This window comes from Vulpes vulpes, chromosome 14 (genome assembly GCF_048418805.1).
Source record: "Vulpes vulpes isolate BD-2025 chromosome 14, VulVul3, whole genome shotgun sequence".
Lineage (NCBI taxonomy): Eukaryota > Metazoa > Chordata > Mammalia > Carnivora > Canidae > Vulpes > Vulpes vulpes.
In genome coordinates this window covers 29,126,439-29,148,021 of record NC_132793.1, presented here as the reverse complement: position 1 = coordinate 29,148,021, position 21,583 = coordinate 29,126,439, and the positions used below count along the sequence as shown (strand labels likewise).

At 47.8% G+C, this 21,583-nt stretch overlaps 2 protein-coding genes and 5 non-coding genes across 10 annotated transcripts; 1 reads left to right on the top strand and 6 right to left on the bottom strand.

Annotated features, from left to right (window-relative positions):
• Positions 1–5,176: 5,176 nt before the first annotated feature.
• On the top strand, positions 5,177–10,317 carry IDH3B (isocitrate dehydrogenase (NAD(+)) 3 non-catalytic subunit beta). 4 transcript variants are annotated; one of them, XM_026012396.2, is made up of 12 exons: positions 5,177–5,405; positions 5,533–5,613; positions 5,722–5,820; positions 5,922–6,042; positions 7,728–7,788; positions 7,865–7,997; positions 8,102–8,235; positions 8,328–8,430; positions 8,526–8,672; positions 8,909–9,003; positions 9,116–9,176; positions 10,179–10,317. In XM_026012396.2, exons 1-12 carry the CDS (start codon positions 5,370–5,372, stop codon positions 10,257–10,259), a joined length of 1,152 nt encoding a protein of 383 aa, XP_025868181.1. In that variant the 5' UTR covers positions 5,177–5,369; the 3' UTR covers positions 10,260–10,317. The 4 variants fall into 4 exon arrangements, with proteins under 4 accessions (XP_025868181.1, XP_025868180.1, XP_072592331.1 ...); XM_026012395.2 differs by having other exon boundaries at positions 5,194–5,405; positions 9,864–10,317; XM_072736230.1 differs by having other exon boundaries at positions 5,344–5,417.
• A 12-nt stretch (positions 10,318–10,329) lies between these two features.
• On the bottom strand, positions 10,330–15,886 carry NOP56 (NOP56 ribonucleoprotein). The gene is made up of 12 exons (XM_026012397.2): positions 15,645–15,886; positions 15,387–15,476; positions 14,921–15,035; positions 14,076–14,237; positions 13,704–13,902; positions 13,160–13,347; positions 12,931–13,082; positions 12,656–12,756; positions 12,137–12,285; positions 11,786–11,907; positions 11,457–11,591; positions 10,330–10,789 (listed from the first exon to the last, which is right to left on the bottom strand). Exons 1-12 carry the CDS (start codon positions 15,645–15,647, stop codon positions 10,412–10,414), a joined length of 1,794 nt encoding a protein of 597 aa, XP_025868182.1. The 5' UTR covers positions 15,648–15,886; the 3' UTR covers positions 10,330–10,411.
• Positions 11,661–11,732, bottom strand: LOC112930125 (small nucleolar RNA SNORD57). The gene has a single exon (XR_003237053.1). It is a non-coding gene; the product is annotated as a small nucleolar RNA SNORD57 (small nucleolar RNA).
• On the bottom strand, positions 12,000–12,070 carry LOC112930126 (small nucleolar RNA SNORD56). The gene has a single exon (XR_003237054.1). It is a non-coding gene; the product is annotated as a small nucleolar RNA SNORD56 (small nucleolar RNA).
• On the bottom strand, positions 12,508–12,593 carry LOC112930121 (small nucleolar RNA SNORD86). The gene has a single exon (XR_003237049.1). It is a non-coding gene; the product is annotated as a small nucleolar RNA SNORD86 (small nucleolar RNA).
• Positions 13,461–13,591, bottom strand: LOC112930119 (small nucleolar RNA SNORA51). Its single transcript, XR_003237048.1, has one exon. It is a non-coding gene; the product is annotated as a small nucleolar RNA SNORA51 (small nucleolar RNA).
• Positions 14,375–14,442, bottom strand: LOC112930122 (small nucleolar RNA SNORD110). The gene has a single exon (XR_003237050.1). It is a non-coding gene; the product is annotated as a small nucleolar RNA SNORD110 (small nucleolar RNA).
• Positions 15,887–21,583: the final 5,697 nt, after the last annotated feature.

The window sequence follows — 21,583 nt, the reverse complement described above, 5'->3', positions numbered from 1 at the left end:
CCTGATCCTGGAGACCCGGGATCGAGTCCCAGTCAGGCTCTGTGCATGGAGCCTGCTTCTCCCTCTGCCTGTGTCTCTGCCCCCCTCTCTCTCTGTGTCTCTCATGAATAAATAAATAAAATCTTAAAAAAAAAAACCAAGGAACAGATATGGCTGGGACTATTCTTTTTCCTCCTTTCCAGCTGAATGCAGAAGTGATGTCTAGAGCTGCAGCAGCCATATGGTGATGATGAGGCACCAAAGATGAGGATGTCAGACAACACACTAAGGCTGGCAGGGTGGAAAGTAGAGAGCTGGGATCTCAGGGGGAGTCACCAAACAGTTAAGCCAACCCCACTAATTTCTTATCTTCAGAAAAATCCTAGACCCTAATTTGTTTAATGAGTTTTCTGTTCATTGTGCCAGAACATATTCATAACTGAAACATATGCACAAATACAGGTGCTTTGGGGCACTTTGTAATGTGCATCATGTGTACAAAGAAAATCAGATGTACACAGCAATATTACAGGTAATGGCCCAAACTAGAAACCACCTAAATATCCATCAACTTGAGAAAGGCTCATTAAATTTAGTAAATTCTGGGATCCCTGGGTGGCACAGCGGTTTGGCGCCTGCCTTTGGCCCAGGGCGCGATCCTGGAGACCCAGGATCGAATCCCACGTCGGGCTCCCGGTGCATGGGGCCTGCTTCTCCCTCTGCCTGTGTCTCTGCCTCTCTCTCTCTCTCTCTGTGACTATCATAAATAAATAAAAATAAAAAAAATTATAAAAAAAAACCTTAAAAAAATAAATTTAGTAAATTCTCATGATGGAATACTATGCAGCAAAACGAAACTAGTCTGCTCCTTTTCTAAAACATGGTATTGTAGATTTCTAGTATTGAGTGAAAAAGTAAATTATAGGACAGTAAGTATATAGAGCATAAAACAATTTCTTTTAAAGTGTACACCCCGGGATCCCTGGGTGGCTCAGTGGTTTAGCGCCTGCCTTCGGCCCAGGGCGTGATCCTGGAGACCCGGGATCGAGTCCCACGTCGAGCTCCCTGCATGGAGCCTGCTTCTCCCTCTGCCTGTGTCTCGGCCTCTCTCTCTCTCTAGGTCTATAATGAATAAATAAATAAAAATCTTAAAGAAATAAAGTGCACACCCCTACACTAAAAACAATACTATATATTCTGTGTGTAGTGGGTGGTGTATGTGCATAGGAAAAAGGTTTTGAGGGAGATGACTAGCTGCCTCTGGAGATGGGGCAAATAAATTGGGGGCTGTGGCTAGGGTACTAAGAAACTTTAGACTTCCCTATGATTTATAATCTATTTTTAAAAGATTTTATTTATTTATTCATGAGAGACACACAGAGAGAGTCAGAGACATAGGCAGAGGATAGAAGCAGGCTCCAGGGAGCCTGATGCAGGATTCAATCCCAGGACCCCGGAATCACAACCTGAGCCGAAGGCAGACACTCAACAATAGAGCCACCTAGATGCCCTGTAATATTTTTTTTTAAAAAAGGAATGTAATCATTTACTCAGTATTATAAATATCCAAGCAAAATCTTATATTAAAACTAACAGAAAAAAGCAGCTCCACTTTTTGGTGCCTCTTTCCAGTCACTGACATTTCTTACTCTCTGATGTCTCTGGCCTCCTGGTCTCTCCTGTTCATCAAGAGGTGATCCTGGCACCTGGATCCTTGCCTTTCCCCCACGACACAATCATGGATGCCTCCCATGGGGATACAGATGACCCAGCCAATATTGAGGGTCTGAATTCTCTTCTGCGGGAGTCTTCTTGAGTCTCTTTGGTACCCATTCCCACAGCTCCATCTGGGACTTCACTGCCACCAGCATCTGCTCCACTCTTCCAAAACTGCTGGTGGAGGCACCCTCCTTGCCTTCCAGCTCACTGCTCAGTGACTCCATGAGCACTGGTCTTGGAATATTTTGGGCTCTTTGGTCCTTTTTTCATCTGCCTATCTATTAGATCTCTTCTGTCTTTACTTCCCCCTGGGTTCCATTTTGTCACCACTCTCTGTTGTACTTCTCTCTGGCAAAAATAATATTTTTGGATGAACCCAAGAGTTAGCTTTCTCCATGACACCACACATAGTTGTGCCATACCATGATAAATTCACATCACCATCCCAATAGGGTCATTGGTATTGCTTATAAATTCCCCTTTAGTTCTCTCAGCCCTGAGACTTATACCAATCTTACCCACTACTCTTCACTGTACATCATCTCCTCAACCATGCCTGCTCTCCTCATGGTGTCCCAGAGAACTATGTTCATTCTCACCTCTGCAGGGTAGCAGCTGCCTTGTTCAGAGCCTCGGCTAGCTGGTGCATCCATTCCCCACCAGTTTCAGGTGTTAGCTGTTAACTGCTCACAGATACCTCCTTCTCTGTTGGGTTGCTTGGACAAATGGAGCCTCCAAGAGCCAGAGAGATGCCAGAAAGGTTAGGCTGTGTGGGGCCTAAGTGAAAAGTGGAATGAAATGTAATTTCTATTAGTGACAAAGTCAAAGGTACTACGGCTAACACTACAATTTCATTCCACCTTCTTAATGAAAGGAAATGCTAAATTTCAGTTGGAGGTTAGTGAGAACAAAGATGTGATTTTTGCATTTTCCCCATCCAAGTTCATGATACTGATTTGTATTCATGCACACCTGTGGGCTCTGTGGACCCAAGGTCAGGCCCCCTGTACTAGCAGATGTAGGCCTTGGAAACTGACATTGAATTAATTCAGCCTCACACTATATGCTCTGTAACAGCTATGCAGACTATTTAACAGCTAAAGAGTTCCTCCCCTGTGCAAAAGACACTGTTGGAACTTTTCAAGGGTTCTGACTAAACTTCCCCATTCTCAGGCAGTATCAGTGAGAGATGTCTTCCAGGATACTTGGAAGGCCAGGAAAGCTCACTAAGCTCATAGGGAAGATACAATGGCTTTCAGACAATAATAGTCTCATCTTCTCAGCTTGAGTCAATTGGTTAACCCTTCATCAGTCCTTTTCACCATGTGGACAGCCATGTGGTGTCATATCAGTTAGCAGATATTGTTTGAATGTCAGACTGGGCTTAATTAAGGGTAGAATATCTTACATATTGCTTGGATGTCATGCTGTGCAGAATTTAAAGATGAAAATAATGTTGTAGTTATCCTTAAGAAAACTAATATTTCCTGGGATGAAAATTAGATTACCACCAGATTGGATCAAGACAGCACATCTCTCTTCTTTCCCACCTTGAATTTCCTAAAATAATAGAAAATACAGATTTTTAAAAAGATTTTATTTATTTATTCATGAGAGACATAGAGAGAGAGAGAGGCAGAGACACAGGCAGAGGGAGAAGCAGGCTCCATACAGGGAGCCCGACACGGGACTTGATCCCAGGTCTCCAGGATCCAGCCCTAGGCCGAAGGCGGCGCTAAACCACTGGGCCACCAGGGCTGCCCCAAAATATAGATTTTTAAAAGAGTAAATCTCTCACTTTTTTTTTTTTTAAATCTTAAAGAGTGATATTTGGAGGAGAAAAATAGTGGTGGATGGCAATAGCAGTGTGGAAGTTGGGACTAGGGAGTGTACGGGAACAAGATGGTGATGATCTCTAGGTTTTGTATGTTTGTTTTTAAGTAGACTCCACACCCAGCATGGAGTGCAACATGGGGCTTGAACTCATGACCCTGAGATCAAATCACCTGAGCTGAGATCAAGAGTTGGTCACTCAACTGACTGAGCCATCCAGGTGCCCCTCATGCTCTCTAGTTTTGATTTGTTTCATGGAATAAATGAATGGAGATTGAGGAGCAGATTATATTAATACATTAATAAATTACACATTAATTTATTAAATACATTAATAAATTATATTAATTGTATTTATAGCAGCCTTATATTTACACCCTACCTTTAATTTTTTCAAGACTCTTACACATTATCTAATCTTTAGATCTATAAATCTTTTCATCCCACTACTGTATAGAATGTTCTGTCTAAAGGAATGCAGAGAAGGAGGCATAAAGCCTGTATTTTGTCCCTAAGATTAGAACGACTACATTCCCTCCCTTGGGCTGCCAGAATGCCTGGCACCTTTTTCAGATGGATGAGGTGTATAAGTGACAGAGAACCTAACTAGTGCTTGACTTTCAGTGTGTATCATCTGGAGGTGCCTGTTAAAAATGTATCTTCTGGGGCCCTAATCTTGAGATTCAGATTCTGCAAGTCTGGGGTAGAATTCTTAGGTCTGCATTTTTAGCAAGTGCCCCTGGTCCACTCGGATAGGTGATCCAAACCACACACTTCTAGAATACTGGCTTAGGAAAATCCTTCTGTGCCATTTTGTTTTTAGGCAGGTCACCTGGAAACAGCATGTGAATGGTATTTTTTTTTTTTTTAAGATTTTATTTATTTATTCGTGAGAGACAGAGAGAGGCAGAGACACAGGCAGAGGGAGAAGGAGGCTCCATGCAGGGAGCCTGACGTGGGACTCGATCCAGGGTCTCCAGGGTCTCCAGGATCACGCCCTGGGCTGCAGGCGGCGCTAAACCGCTGAGCCACCGGGGCTGCCCAATGAATGGTATTTTAAAAATCAGTCTGGGGCACCTGGCTGGCTCAGTTAGTAGAGCATTTGACTCTTGATCTCAGGGTTGTGAGTTCAAGTCCGTATTGGGTGCAGAGATTGCTTAAAAATAAAACCTTAAAGAAAAAAAAAAGTTTAAAATTCCCCTTTGGTCACATTGACACGCTTGAAATAATTTTTGTCTCTAATAGTCCTGCCCAGGGTAGTTGAAGCCTGGGACACACTATTAGGGAAACAACTGTCAGAAGAAAGAACAAGACCAGATAGGAAGAAACAAGGAGGAAATCTGATGACCAGAGTCACTGGGCAGGCTGGAGCTTGCAGAGGAGACCAGACACACACGTTCCCCATGGATGTTCGTGTTCCCTTTTAGTGCCTGATATACGAATGTTCAACGAGTACTGGTTAAAAGAGTAACAAAGACGTAGACACAAAAATATTAAGAAAAGACAGATCCCTCAGGATTGCTTCTCAGCCCGTTAAACTCAAGACACTCGCATGAAATCTCATATTCTCCTTTAGTGCTAGTTTCAACATAAATTAGATGTGGAGACTGAAAGCAAAACAACACACAAAGCGGCCGCGTGTCCCATGAGGCTCCAGGGCAAGGGACACGCAGAAGACAAGGAGGGAGCAGGACATACAGGAAAGCAACGCGGCCGTCGGTCGGAGGAAAAGAGGGCAGCCCCCTGCCCCACGCCCTTGTATTCCGCGGACCGGAAGTCGCGGGGCCGGGCCACGCCCGCTTCCGGCACCATTTCCCACGTGACTTCCTGCAGCGAACATGGCGGCTCTGAGTGGTGTCCGCTGGCTGACCCGAGTGAGGCCCGGGGTCAGGTCGGGCCGGGGGCGGGCGGGGGAGCGGCGGGTTTGTACCGGGTTCATGCAGTATTCGGGGTCCCGGACCCTCACGCCCGACCTCATAGGCGTGTGCGTCTGTGTCGCAGGCGCTGGTCGCTGCCCCGAACCCCGGGGCATGGAGGAGCCTGGGTACGTCGGCCGTGGCTCACGCCGCCTCGCGGAGCCAGGTAAGGGCAAGTCTGTCACCGGTCTATCCGTGCCCCTGTCCCCTCATTCCCTCTCCCCGGGAACCTCTGCTCCCGCCCCAGCTCTAGCTGTGATGGCTCCGCTTGCAGGCTGAGGACATGAGGGTGGAGGGCGCCTTTCCCGTGACTATGTTGCCTGGAGACGGTGTGGGGCCTGAACTGATGCACGCTGTCAAGGAGGTGTTCAAGGTGAGTGTGGCCTGGGGGAGTCAGCCAGCAGGGACCGTGAGGTGGGTTGGAAAGGACTTACTCGATCCTGACCCAGAGGTTTTTGGGTCGTGTCCTTGAAGGCTGCCTCTGTCCCGGTGGAGTTCCAGGAGCATCACCTGAGCGAGGTGCAGAATATGGCATCTGAGGAGAAGCTGGAGCAGGTGTTGAGCTCTATGAAGGAGAACAAGGTGGCCATCATCGGTATGTGTGCCCCTTGCTCCTCCACCCATGTGCCGTTTAAAATCACATGAGCAAATGTTTTTTAAGCTTCTTTGGGCACATACTAGCACATTCAGTCCTCTAAGCTCATCACTATTTTGTAGTTATTTGTTTCTTATTTCTGGGAATTCAGGAGTTGAGAGATGGTGAGTTGAGAGATCGTTAGTTGTCCTTGTAGGAAGGCTTCAAGGGGGTACATCATGGGTCATCAAATCTTGTTAATTCTGTTTCTAGAATAGTGCTTCTAGCTGCCTCTTCTGTCTTCCCCTCTGCTTGTCTGCTTTAATCTCATTAGTTTTTTTTTCTTTTTTTCTTTCTTTCTTTCTTTCTTTTCTTTTCTTTTTTTTTTTTTTTGTCTCTAGTTTTGCCTCTACGATCCATCTTCTTCATCTCTTCTTTTGGAAATGCCCACATGACTTTCTCAGGCCCAGCCTTAGCATAGGAAAGTAAATTCTTCGTAAGCTGGCTCTCAGGTCTTCTGCCTTTATTTCCTTGACACTTGTTCTGTGCTTTGGTCACATGGGGCTGTTAATTTCCAAATACAGGACTATCTTAACTTTCGTCATTACTTCTGCCCAGAATGTTCTTCCTTTGATGCTACCTGTTAGAATGGTTCTCACTTATGGTTTTATAGTTTCCTAGGGCTGCTGTACAAATTACCTCAAAGCTAGTGGCCTACAATAACAGTTCTGCTCTCACAGTTTTGAAGGCCAGAATCCCAAAATTAAGGTGTTGGAAGGGCTTCCTCTGAAGGTTTAGGAGAGAAGCCTTCAGGTAGTGGTGACTTTTGGTGTTCCTTGGTGTTTCTTGACATATAGATGCATCCTTACAATCTTTGGCTCAGTCTTCATATGGCTTTACCCCCTCTGTGTCTGTGTATCTGTTTCTTTTCCTGCAGAAGGACTTATCATTGGATTTAGGGCCCACCCTAATTCAATGATTTCAACATCCTTAATTATGTCTACAAACACTATTTCCCAAATAAGGTCACATTTACAGGTTCTGCAGGCTAGAGCCTGGACATAACATTTTGAGGTCACTATTCAACCTACTGTACTCACTTAACCCAAGGTTTGGCTGAAGTGCCAGCTATTTTATTACATTTCTTGATATTACCAGAAGGAATTTTTACTGTGGGTTCCTGTGCATGATGTTAATACCTCTCCCATGGTGTTTATCATGTGTTTCATATTATTTGTCTTCCTTGATCTATTGTTTGGCTCTTGACAACAGGAATTGTGTATTGTGTTTTTTTGGTTGATATTTCCAGTGACTGACATGTGGTAATAAGTTTTGGTTGAAAAAATGTCAAGTAGGTAGACATGCAAACATAAAGAAAGGTTATAGATCTCTTAGCATTGTTTCTCAGCCTATTAAACTTAGGTTCTTTGATAACATGAAAAAATTTTCTGCTCTCCTTTGAGATCATTTTGAAGTTTCAACATAAATATGGTGACTAAAAATAAAGCATTGGGAAAAAAAAAAGCATTGGACAAGATGTTTCTGGTTTTAACTACATTATTCTTTGCCTCCAGAGGCATTTAAGAGTCACAGTTTTGGGAATGGGAGATGAGAGTCTGGGTTGCATCATGTCCCTAGGATTGGACACTGATCTGGATTCCCTTGGGCTTGGCTTGTGCCTGACCCCTTCCCCTTTGTTTACACAGGAAAGATCCATACCCCGATGGAGTATAAGGGGGAGCTAGCCTCCTACGATATGCGGCTGAGGTAGGTGTTGGAGGCTATGGGGCAGAGGAGTCCTGGAGCACCAGGCATGGTACTAATGGCTCTGCCCCACCCTCAGGCGTAAGTTGGACTTGTTTGCCAACGTAGTCCATGTGAAATCACTTCCTGGGTACAAGACTCGACACAACAATCTAGATCTAGTGATCATTCGAGAGCAAACAGAAGGGGAATACAGCTCATTGGAACACGAGGTGAGGCCATAGAAATTGGGGAAGCCAGGGGTGAAGGTGGGAGAGCGGCATAGCTCCTTCTTTTCTTTCCAGCGTCACCTGGCTGCTTCTCTCTTCTTACCCAGAGTGCGAGGGGTGTGATTGAATGCTTGAAGATTGTCACTCGAACCAAATCTCAGCGGATTGCAAAGTTTGCCTTTGACTATGCCACTAAGAAGGGGCGGGGCAAGGTCACGGCTGTCCACAAGGCCAACATCATGTGAGGGACATGGCTTTGCATGGGGTAGGTTCCTGGGAAGGTAGCCCCTTGCACTCTTGTGACTGAAGCTGTTCCCTTTGGCCCATGGACAGGAAACTTGGAGATGGGTTGTTCCTGCAGTGCTGTGAGGAAGTTGCTGAACTGTACCCCAAAATCAAGTTTGAGACAATGATCATAGACAACTGCTGCATGCAGGTAATGTCCTCCCCATGTCTCTGCTCTCAAGGTACCAGGGATAGGCAGGGAGCAGAACTTATTTCTCTTCTCCATGCCCACATTTTGCCCCCTAGCTGGTGCAGAATCCTTACCAGTTTGATGTGTTGGTGATGCCCAATCTCTATGGGAACATTATTGACAATCTGGCTGCTGGCTTGGTTGGGGGAGCTGGTGTGGTCCCTGGTGAGAGCTACAGTGCAGAATATGCCGTCTTTGAGACGGTGAGTGAAGTCCCCTCTTTCCCCAGCCCTTTGCATGCCTATCTTCTGACTTGAAGTTCCTTGATAGCTACTTCCCAAGGCGTCCCCTTCCTAAGTGACCCTGGCATGCTCTGTCCTCCTCCCCCATGCCTCTTTCCAGTGTCTCTGGCCTGATCCCTCTTCCTTAATGCCCTTCCCTGACCTTAGCCGTGCAGAACGTCTGCCCCCAGTAACTCTGGTCCGTCCTCTTTCCACAGGGCGCCCGACACCCATTTGCCCAGGCGGTGGGCAGGAACATAGCCAACCCCACAGCCATGCTTCTATCAGCTTCCAACATGCTGCGGCATCTCAAGTAGGTCATGGTGGACTGGGGCAGGAGGCTGGGTGTTTTAAGGGGGAGTACAGACAAGGAAATTGGGGATGATGTGGGGAGAATCTCAGTTTCTTCCTTTCCACATTGACAGTCTTGAATATCACTCCAACATGATTGCAGATGCAGTGAAGAAGGTGATCAAAGTTGGCAAGGTGAGTTAGAAAGGCTATGGGTTCCAGGGTCTTGGCACTCCTCTTTGGGGAACCTGAATTGGGGCCTCCTTTCCCGCCAGGTCCCCAGAACATCTGCTCTCTGATCTTCCCCTGTGGCTCTCAGGGCTGTTCTTCACCTCCCTTCTCCTGGCTGTTTCATCCTCTGGGTCTCCTTTGCCTCTTGGTTACCGTCTGCTATTCCCTTTCCTGCTCCATCCATTGGCTCTTTTATGGCCATCTTAATGCAGTGCTTGCAGCTCTCTGCCTGGGGAGAGAGCATGGGGGATGGAGGAGCAGAGGGAGATAGCAGGCAGGATGAGGCACAGGTGTCCCCTTCTCCACACTTGGAAGCCCATCCTCTGGCCTCCTTTCCTCCCACCTGGCCTGATTTCCTTTAAGGCATCCTCATCCTGTCTGATGTGCATTTCCCATCTCACTTCATGCTCAGCCTCCCTCCCATCCTGCCCAGGCTGCAGCATAGCTCTGAGAGTGGCTCTGGCCCTCAGCTGGGAGTGGATGGGTCCATGCTCTTCCAAACCTGGCCACCTCCTTGCAACTCTGCTGCATCGCATCTTCTTTCTGGCCTTGCCATCCTTTCTTGGATTCCATTTCCATCACATTGCCCTATCCCCCCTTCATGGGCTCTCTTCTCTTCTTCCCCACGGCTGTTGCCGGTGGTGGCTGTAGGTGCGGACTCGAGACATGGGCGGCTACAGCACCACAACCGACTTCATCAAGTCTGTCATCGGCCACCTGCACCCCCATGGGGGCTAGACCCCTTTATTCCCTCCAACCTCACAAGGACCATACTACCTACACCTCCCTTCAGTACAGTGGACCAGAGAAGAGTTCTTAAATAAATCTTTAGACCATAATCTGGGCAGAGCCTAGGTTGTCCTGGGGCTGGCTTCCTTAGGGAACTGTGTTATTGGAAGGGGGTGGGGGGTAGGTTAGGGATGGGGCCTACCTAGGCCCAGGGATGATGACAATTCTCCCCTACAGGTTCGAACTTCTGACATGGGTGGCTATGCCACCTGCCAAGACTTCACTGAGGCGGTCATTGGTGCTCTGCCTCACCCATAGGTCCACCCATACCCATGTAAGGTGTTCAATAAAACATGGACTCCTAAAAAAAAAAAAACACCACATTGACTCCTGTGAATTTGTTTTTTTATTGGGATATAAGGGTGGGTTTGGAATCATGTGGGTTTGCCCCACCTGGTAAAATGTCCATTCTAATCTTCCTGGCATAGTTTCTGGAGCTTTTTCTTTTTCTTGGAGCTGCCGCTCTTGCTGCCAGCAGCCTCTTCAGGTCCACTGCTAAGTGGCTCCTCCTTAGAAGAGAATTTCCTCTTTTTCTTGGGGACGCTCCTGTTTACTGCCTCTTCAGCATTGCTAACTGGTTCCTCTTTGGGAAAAGATTTCTTCCTCTTGGGAAGACTTATATTGCCAGCTGTCTCTTCAACATCACTACTAACCAGCTCCTCCTTGGAAAAAGATTTCTTTTTCTTGGGTTTGGAGATGGAGACAGATGGGTCTTCCATTCCATTCTCCTGTGGAGTCTCCTGGGGCTTCTGCTTTTTCTTCTTTTTGGGTCTTTCACTTTGGGTCTCCTAAAGAGAAATGGGCATGAAACGAACATCCATTATATGGACACATACATAACATATTAAAAGTAGCTAGGGCAAAGACTGGTGTGAAACTGCCCAGTGTTTCTGGGATGGTTTTTAATGGGCACTAGAAATCCACCCCAAAGATGACTCCCACTTAGAAAGGAAAAATGTGTTATCTAAGCCCATGAAACAGCTTATAGAAAAACCCACAAACCATCATGCCAGGTTGCCAAGGGGACACTGAAAAACTTCACAAACTGGGTACCTCATGAAAATCCCAGGGTGGATCCTGATGTAGCATTTGGATACCTCCCTGCCCCAAGCCCAACTATGAAATGCTACCACCTCCAGACATACGGCTGAGGACACGCAGAGCAGGAATTTATACTACCCCCGGTTGAGGACTCCTGGGAGGCAGCCGAGGACAGAACACTTGCCCAGGGACCGGGTGTGCTACAACCAGCTCTCTGGGCTCCTGAGCCAGTTCTCTCAGCACCTATCTCCTTCCTATAGAATCAAGAGGTAGTTGAGATGTTTCAGGTCCTTATTTCAGTCCAAAAGTCTGGACTCAAGACCATGGCTTGAAGTAGCATATCCTCTGTTCTGCTGTGGAGAACCCTACATCCAGGGCCTTCACCCTGGGCTGAGGGCTATCCTGCCTACTGACCTCATACTCCTCTGGGGTACTACTGTTTTCTGAAGATGCGAGGGCAAGGGCGGCTAGCCGTTTCTTCTCCTTCTTCAAGCGTTTCTTCTCCTGCTTCTCCAATTTTCTAGCCATCTCAGCAGCCGCTTCCTCTGCCTGGCCAAAGAAAGGTACTGAAAAGGCCCCAAAGATGCAGTATCTCTAGATCTCCCTTCTGGCTTCATTGGATCAGGCTCATTAAATCAGTTTTTTTGCCTCCACTCTACAAAGTCAGGCTAAGCCTGTTCATCACCTCCAACAGCCAGCTTTGGTCCCCATCCCCTCTCTCCCCCCAGCAAGTCCAAACTGACCTGAACCATTGCCTCCTTCATGACATCCAGATTCTTTCGTGGAATCTCTCCTGTCTCATAGAAGGATAGTCGCTCCTCAACTTGCTCTCGAAGCTTCTCCCCAAATACACTTGTGGGTACCTCTGGATGTGTGCGTGTGTGTGTGGGTAAACAAAACCTGTCAGCCCCTAAAGGACCAGCTATTTCCCACCCTGTCTTCCCTCTACCCTCAGCTTCACTCAGACCCAAAGTCTCAACACTCACTAAGTGAACTGCTGTTGACGAAAAATACTGCCATCATTGTAGAAGCTGCTAGGTAGTCAGCCTTCCCTCCCTCCCAGCCCCTTCACCTCCAACCCCCTCCACCCATACCAGAGAAGCAATCAATTCGTGAGGCAATACTGCATTTGTTTGCCAGGTATCGGGAGATGCGGCCTTTGTTCTTGGCAGCTGCTCGGCCAATGAAGGTGGAGTGGAAAATGAGTCCATATTTTGGAGTGTTACCCCTGGTCTTCAGGGCTCTGGGAGAAGAATATTTAGTGGGGAGTTTTAAGATCAGAAATTTCAACTCTACTAGCCAAGGCAGCTCCTCCCCTCCCCTGTATCCCCCGTCTCTATCCAGTGAGCCTCAGGCTAGACTGGGTCTCTACCCCCACCTCATGCCAACCCACAGCTCCCGGAGGCAGAGGGAAGGCATCCAATGTCGCTGACCTGGAAATCTGGTCCCTTTGCTGGGCCCTAGGAATCACTCAGACACCAGGGCTGGCCATCACCCCCATAGCAGAGGTCTGTATAGGTCAGGGAGCCCTGGTCAGCCATCACTGTGATCCCCAAACAAGCAGTGGGCACCGGAAGTGGCACCTGAGTGTGGGCAGGTGCCCTCACTGGTACCTGAACAGGGCCTTTTCAGCCCCAAGGATCTGCACTGTGGACGCTGGATACTTGGCCAAGTTGGTGAGGCTGCCAGCATGAGCAATGAGACGTGCACCTACCTGGAGAAGGATTCAAGGAATTAGAGAGGCTGGAATTGTCTATCTCTCAACTGCACAATTCTGCTTCAGCCCATTAAATGCGACCAAGGAAGAGAACATGGGTCAAGAAATACAGCAGTGTGGACCTACGCTGTTAACACTCCTTAACCCCATTTTATGTTCCCCACAACGCACCGCTTCCCCAATTAGGGCTGAGAGGCTGGGGGCTACTTGGCTCATCTTGGACCGCAGGTAAGTATGCAGGCTCTGGCGGTACTCTGACAAAGACACCACACGACTGGAGAAGCTCTCGATGTTTATCAGGTCGATGGCCGATATGTCCATGCCTAAGGGACACCTAGTGTGAATGCAGGACCAGATATCCACAGCCCCAAATTTATTTTGGCCACCAGGCTATACTGACCCATGGAGGATCGCGAGGCATCCAGAATAGCCTTAGCCTTGGCCCCATCCATTGTCAGCTCTTCTAGCTTCTCAAGCTTCTCCTCATTCAGCTCCCTTCGGTTTCCAATGAACTGAGCAAGGCGGCAGTATGTAGCATTATCGTTGATGATCTTCACCAGTTCAGGAAAGTGATACCCATACCACTCCCTGCAGAGAGCCACAATCACTCCCTGCTCAGCGACTAGGTCTCAAAGCTACAACCTCAGCCCTCTATTCTTTACCCAGAGAAAAGGAATCAAGTACAATTCAAAACCTCAACTCCGTGTCCTCCCATTCACAATACAGACCAGGCAAAGAGCCTGGGCTGGGGTGTATATGGGTGGATTTACTCTACCTCCTCTTTCTGTACAGCCAGTGTAAGAACACAGCCTGTGGTAAGCACTGGGAGGCTCAGCCCCACCCCACATTTTCTACCCACAGGAAGTGGTCCTGATTTCAGCATGTGAAATTAGCTACACCACAGGCCAAAGACCCTATTTTCAAGGGTCACTTGGGCACTTTACCTGACACGCATGGAAAAAGTATTAATGTCCTTATCCAGCTGGTCCAGGAGGCTGATGGACTGGATAATCATATTGTCCACCCGGTTCACATTAAACTTAACTTTGGCACGAGAATAGCTGTGTCCCAGCCCCAACTGGGCTTTACAAGCAGACAGATCTGTCAGACCTTTCACCAGGTTGTGGAAGTGCAGACGAACCCCTGGAAGAGGACAAGTCAATGAGCAAGGGAAGGCTCTAAGCCAGTTACGGTGCCCATGGGCACCGAGCCAAGCAGAAGGGCTTCCTAGAAGCAACCTTATGTGCCCTGGTTAAGTGACTAGATCCCCCCTCACAGATGTCAAGAATGTTGTGAATGTTAATAGATGGTCCCACCTCGCAGGATCTCAGCTATCACGCCTCCAGTCTGGCAGTTGTACCCTAACTCTTCTTGTATAGCAGCACCGATCTTGGGGTCTCCAACCCCCAGGAGTACTTTCTTCTTTTTGGATGGCAGGTGAGTCTCCAAAAGCAGGCGGAGGTCCTCATGAACGACACCTCAAGGCAAAGAATAGAGCTCCCACTAACATGCTGAAATCATAAAAGGATCCTGTCCCCTTAACTGCTAATTAAATGACAGACTGATCCTACACTGGTCCTACAGAGCATGCTGAGTTCCTTCTTTGCTTTAGGCTTTGCTCAGAGACATGGAGACATCAGTGATTGCACTCAGGGGATTGACAGACTCAAGTCATCACTGCAAAGCCTGCATCAACTATGGGAGGAATAGGACTCAGGTCTGATAGCATGAGTGTGAAATACAGAAGTGAAACCTTAAACCCGGAGAAAGTATAGTGGTTAAGTATTTAGTATTTGATTTGCCTTTTGGAACTAAACTTATTTTCTTGCCTTTTCCAATCACTTCAATAATAACCAAAGAACCACCTTTAGCATTAAAGCACGCCTACCAGATTCCACTTAATCATTTATCACTGTCAGGACCACAAAGAAAGCCTCTATCCTGGAATATACACTTTAAACTTTTAGCATACCATATTCTTCAGACCTTGGGTTCTGTTTTAAACTACATCCTGTACACATCCAATACTGCCCAACACGTATCAGATTTGTAAGAAAGCTGAGGAAAGGAAAACGGGATCATGAACTCCCTATGAGAATAAGAGCAGCAGCAACTAACCCTGCGGTTATCTCCCTCAAATACCTGGTGGTGGTCGACTCACCTTCGGACACAGCGTTGGCATTTTCCAAGGCAACCTGGGAGGAGGCGAAGGGACAAAAGGCCACGAGGCGAACGATGTTGTGGAACTTGCCCAAGTTGAGCACGCACTCCTCCACCTTCGGGGAGAAGAGAGCGTGAATGGCCTTCCTCCCTCGCTCTTGCCTCTAGGGCGCAGTAAAGCAGCGGTTCTCAGCCCCGACCGCATGTCAGATCCGCACGCTCCGTAAATGAGCCGATTACAGGCCCTAAATCCCGGGGTGCTGGCTTCTACATGCTCCCAACGCGACTCTAGGCACGGATGCGCGGAGGACCCCCGGCTCCCGGGCTTTCCGGCCCAGCGCACCCCCCAAAGCGCGGCCGGCCACGTGGGAGCGCGCGGTGCATGCTGGGGCCCGGCGGCCCGGGGGGCTGCGGCGCGGCGGCCCGGGGGGCTGCGGCGCGGCGGCGAGCCCACCGCTTCCACCCACCTGCGGCAGCAGCAGGCTGATCTCCTCCACCTCCTTGAGCGCCAGCAGCGCGTAGCCGACCGCGTGCTCGAACAGCACGTGCAGCAGCACCTGGGACGGAGCCGGGGCGCGAGCGTCAGCACGGTCCCCGCGTTCGCCCGACCCGGCTCCCAGCGCAGGCCCCGGCCCCGGCCGCGGCCCCGGCTCCCGCCCCAACTCGGCCCCAACCCAGCCCCAACCTCGGCCTTCGTCTCACCCGCGCCCACAACCACTCCTCACCATGGCGCCCGCTCCTGGCCCGGCTCGCAATGCGGCGAGCTGGGTCTGGCGCGCCGACCCGGGCTCCGGAGGCCACGCCCCCGAGCCGCCGGCCAATCAGAGGCCGGGGACGATACCTTTGCGGGACTTCGGAGGGGTCCGCCGCGGTGGTGTCGCCCGGAGGGCGGGAGGGCCAGCGCGGGCGCGCGGGCGTCTTCCGCCTTCTGCCGCGGCGCCGCTCCGCGCGGTTGCCGGGGACGCGCGGCCTGGGCCCGGCCCCGCGAGGCCGCAAAGCGGTTCGGGAAAGCGCTTTTCCGGAGAACGCCCCAGCCCCTCGGGTCCGCCTCGCGGGAATCCGGGTGGCGGAGCTCCCTTAGGAAGAGCCGGGCGGGAGGCCGTTCCCCCTTCCGCGGCGCCGCTGGCCGGGGGTCCGGGGCCTCCCCCCGCCCCCCGGGGCCCCGCCGTCTCCGCTTCCCGCTCGGGGGCCACGCTGTTCCCGCGGGCGGAAGCGGGGCCTGTGGCGCGTGTGCGCAGACCCGATGAAAGGAGACCCACGGCTCCTCGTGTCCCGCCTCTTGCCTTTCGGGTGCATTTTGTTTATTATTTTAAAAATGCTTATTACAGACGATAAAATAGAAAAGGATGACCATCTCACCTGCTCCTGGGTCGGTTTCTAGGTCCCCCACGGAAGCAGGACCGGCCCTTTGGGAAGGGCCACGTGTTGCTCGCCCCGCCCGCGGATCCCGCAGTGAGCTCCAAGCGCTCTCAGGCTGCTTCCATGTCCTTGAGGGCGGGTTTTGGGCATTCTGGCGACTAATTTGAAATTACCTTTGCTTTAATAAGTAATATAAGAATGATAAACCCCACACTTGTTTATCCTAAAGTGGTAAATTAAAAAAAAAAAAAACATTTTGAGGAGATTTTTATTCCCTATATTCCCATAACTTAAAGCGCATTTACACACTTAATGCATTTTCTTCTTAAGCAATTCATTTACTTGGTAAACAAAATCCAAATAGTGAGCTCCCTCAAAGATGCAGTGAATCTTAAAAATCTCAATATTGCTTAAAACGTCATTGAATTCTGCTACATACATTTACATATGATCATGAGTCTGAATCCATTACTGTCCCTTTTTTTTTTTCATTACTGTCTCATTTTAAGGTGGAATTGCAAAATTAATGTTACATACATCAGTGTGTTAAGTTCTTTTAAATTATAAATACCAAGTTAAGCAGATGATTCCAAAATATAATGGAAAATAGTAATGCTATGACTGATTTTTTCATTATTTCTGTACTTAACCCTAAATAATCCTGGGGTTACAGGTGCTTACCTACTAAAGTAGGAGCTTGTTTGCTTGCTTTTGCTTGCTTGCTTGCTTGCTTTCCTTCTTCATGAAGACAGAGAGAGAGAGAGAGAGACCTGGTGCTCTGGGCTGACAGCAGATGCTCAACCAATGAGCCAACCAGGCATCTCTAAAATAATAGTTTTTAAAGGAGAAGTCAGAATCCATTAATGGATTGCAGAATTAATTTAGACATTCTTTGCCAGCATTGAAAAAATAGGATGAAAAAGGTGCTTCCGTGGCTCAGTTGATTAAGTTCTGACTTGGACTCAGGTCATGATTTGGAGGTCCTGGAATTAATTCCTTTGTCTGGCTTCCTGCTCAGCCAGGAGTCTACTTCTCTCACTCCCTCCATGCCACCACCACCCCCTTGTCACATGGGTGCTCTCTCAAATAAAATCTTTAAGAAAAGTAAAAAAATAAAAAAATAGGATGAAAAATGGGAATAATAGTATGTCACATAGTCACTTTAGCTAACTGTGTGTAAAATACATGTGTACACATATAAATTTAATAGTATGTATATATAAGTTACATAAACATACATTTCTGTGGATTAAGTACAAGAAGGCTGAAAGTCACTGAGCTGAAAGGTAATCACAGTCGTACCTGGGACAGAGTGGAGTCCTCTGGTTATACAGGAGCTGTGCTAGAGCAGTATGCTAACTCAGAACTGGTAGGAGAAGACTGCACTTCCACTAGTGAGTTACAGATGTTCATGATTAGGTGGGACATGGTATAAACACTAAACATATTCTTTTGGCTTCCTCACCTCCACCTCTTGTACTAAGCTATCTCCCTGACGCTTCATGATCCTGACCATAATGGGCATCTCTGCAGCATGTGATATTAGAGACCACATCTTCCTTCCCTTTGGGCTAGATTCATTCCTATAAGGTTCAGTTCTTCACCACCAAAGTGGAAATTTGCAAAACTTTTGGTTTCTTCTTCCCTAAGCCACCTTCCTCTCCATTGCTAGAATGATCTTCCTAAGGGCAGAGTATCCAATTGTAGTTGTTCATTGTGGCATGCAGTAATAGGAAGATTAAGGGCTTGGTGTCTCAGGATCACCTGTGGTAGCTAGTCTTCAAAGATGACCCCAATGATCCATGGCTCCTGGCATTAGGTCCTCGTGTAGTCCTCCCACAAGGAACCAGGCTGGGTCTGTGAGTCATTCTAACCAATAGAATGTGGCAGAAGTGATTCCATGCCCATGCCAAGCTGCAGCCTTTTGCATTCCTGGGAACCTTGAGTTACCTTATGAGAAATTCAATTGCTCTGCTGGACAGACCGCATAGAGAAGGAAAGGCTCTGATACTTCAGGGACCTGTCCAGCTTTCCCAGCTGCTCAACTGAGCCCAGCATTCCAACTGTCCTTATCAAAAAACTAGACATGTAGGTAAAGCCATTTTGTGTGTTCCAGCCCCAGCCACCATCTGACTGCAGCCACATGAGTAGCCCCAAACAAGACCAGTAGAAGAACGACCAGAAGAACAACTACCTAGTTGAGCCCCACCTACCCACAGAATTGTGAGAAATAATATATCGTCGTTTTAAGCCACTAAATTTTGGGATAATTTTTAAGCAGCAATAAATATGAATCAGTCAGTAAACCCGGATTCAGACCTCAGTTCTACTACTTACAATGTGACTTCAGTTAATCACTCACCTTCCTGAGCTCTCATTTCTTCTGCAGAATGAAGATTGAGGATTCATTTATCCCTTCAACAAACATTGAATGTCTCCTAGGGGCCTACTCCTGGTATGTACCAGGAACTCAACAAATACTAGTGGTCTTTTGTCTTCTTTTTTGTCCCTTTATGATAAATAGCCAATGACAAATGATAAATAGCACAATTCTCTTGCACCTGTTCTTAGTTGAGTCCCACTTCTCCCATTGCCTTTCCTGTAGAATCTACAGGAAACCTATTTTTTAAAAAAGATTTATTTATTTATGATAGAGAGAGAGCAGCAGAGACACAGGAGGAGGGAGAAGCAGGCTCCATGCCCGGAGCCCCACGCGGGACTCGATCCCAGGACTCCAGGATCAGGCCCTGGGCTGAAGGCAGTGCTAAACCACTGAGCCACCCAGGGATCCCCAGGAAACCCATTTTTTAAAAAATTTTTATTTATTTATGATAGTCACAGAGAGAGAGAGAGAGGCAGAGACACAGGCTGAGGGAGAAGCAGGCTCCATGCACCGGGAGCCTGATGTGGGATTCGATCCTGGGTCTCCAGGATCGCACCCTGGGCCAAAGGCAGGTGCCAAACCGCTGCGCCACCCAGGGATCCCTGAAACCCATTTTTTTATACACTCCACTGCCATAATTTAATCCTATCACTTCAGCCCCTAACTTATCCATGAAGACAGATCACCTATAGCACAGTTTAGTTTTACCATGTAAAAACAGTTATGCATTCCATTTTTCAACTGCCAGTGGTAGTAGATGGACAGTTCATTGTCAGTCACCCTGATTAAACACTGCTGGAACCTGGAAAGCCTAAAAGTTTGTCAATTATTGGTACCTCATTTGGCTCATTAATTTAAACTTTTCTTCTTAAATATGCATTGCCTTCAAAGTACTGCTTTAGTTGTAGTCTGCAAATTTCAGTATGCAATATTTTCATTTTTTTTGAAATTTTATTTATTTATTCATGAGAGACAGAGAGAGGCAGAGGGAGAAGCAGGCTCCCCGCTGAGCAGGGAACCCAATGCAGGACTTGATCCCAGGACACTGGGATCATGACCTGACCTGAAGGCAGATGTTTAACCAGCTGAGCCACCTGGGCACCCACAGTATTTTCATTTTTTTAAAGACTTTATTTATTCATAGAGACACACATAAAGAGAGAAAGAGAGAGAGAGAGAAAGGGAGGCAGAGACACAGGCAGAGGGAGAAACAGGCATCATGCAGAGAGCCTGACGTGGGACTTGATCCAGGGTCTCCAGGATCATGCCCTGGGCTGCAGGCAGCACTAAACCGCTGCACCACTGGGGCTGCCCAGTATTTTCATTTTAATTCAATTCCACATTTATTCTGGTTTTTGTTATGAATGTTGTTATGACCCACACGTTATTTGGATTGGTGATAAAGGTTGATGTCCTCCTTGCTTCCTATTGCTGCTTTCTAGCCTTATTTCCTTCTCTTTTTCTTTGAAAAGTCTTGGCCACCCATCACTGCCTGGTAGCATCCAATTTTGCACTGTGAAGGACCTTTTGGATAAGGAGGCAAGAGGCTATTAATGAAAAAGTTTGGGGTGCCCCAAGCTGGTGAGCTTCCTAATCTCAGATTTACTGCCCTGATTATATCATTACAGCTCAGTCTTATAGGTGCTGGTGTGGCTCTGACAACTGGCATCATTATATGTGTATTAGGCCCAGGGCACTCTTTTTGGTCTGCAAACACCTCACAGATGTGAAGATGGAATGGTGGCAGGTGCTGGTTGGAAGGAGCAGAGAAATGAGCCCAATGCTATATCCACTCATCTTCCTGGAACCCGAACTAAACAACTGAATTCAGCTAGTCTTCTTTGGGCCCCTGAGATCATAGGTAAGTTTTGAACCAGCAAGCACCTTGGACACTGTGTGATCAACATCCTTTACGGAAGGGGAGTCAGGATGTTCAGGTGTCAGGGTGAGGAATCGGGGTAGTCAAGAAGCTACAGAATCAATTAATTCTTCCATTTGTTAAAAAAAAAAGAAGGGTTTTTGTATGCCTGTAACATGCTAGCTATCTTTCTAGGTGCTGGGGATATAGTAGTAAACAAACCAAGTGACTGCCATCACAGAGTTCACGTTCTAGGAGGAGATAAAAAAATCAAATAAATAGGTAGTGCATCAAGTACTGATGATGGATTTACACAGGCCCTCCTCAGTGAAGAGGCAACATCGAGCAGAGGTCTGAAGCAAGTTGAGTCAGCAATTCAGAGCTCTGGGAGAGTAATATGGACAATGATGATACTAACCAGTGACCTCTGACTTCAGGGAATTTCTAATCCTGGGAGACTGAACATAGTCGAGTGCTGAGGTGCAGTAGTGTGGGAGGCTGCCCAGAAGACCACTTGGGCCAGTGTTCCTACAGAAGACCTCACAGTTAGAAGGGGTTCTAGGTAGTCACAGAAGAATGTGTAGGTCATTTAGAAATATAGGATAGAATGAGCGTGGAAGCAAAAGCCAGCAACGAAAGAAGGAACTTCTAGAAGTGTAAGATTCATCCAGGTCAGTAGTTGGAAACGAGACTGAAGAATCTAATATGTAAGATCTAGAACCTAAGAAGCCTTGAATGAAAGCCAGGATGAGTGGCTTGGGTCAGATGAGAGTGTTATTCTCTCCATTGTGCAAAGTTTGATTGGAGATGAGTTTTTATTTTTTTATTTTTATTCATCCATGAGAGACATGGACAGAAAGCCAGAGACACAGGCAGAGGGAGAAGCAGGCTCCCTGCTGGGAGCGGGATGCGACTATATGACTATATCTGGGGACTCCAGGATCACTCTCTGGGCCAAAGGCAGGCGTTGAACCGCTGAGCCACCCAGGTGTCCTGATTGGAGATGAGTTTGTAAGTGATATGCAAGACAGGTTTCCCCGGAAAGTTCCAGCGGAGAAAGTGTC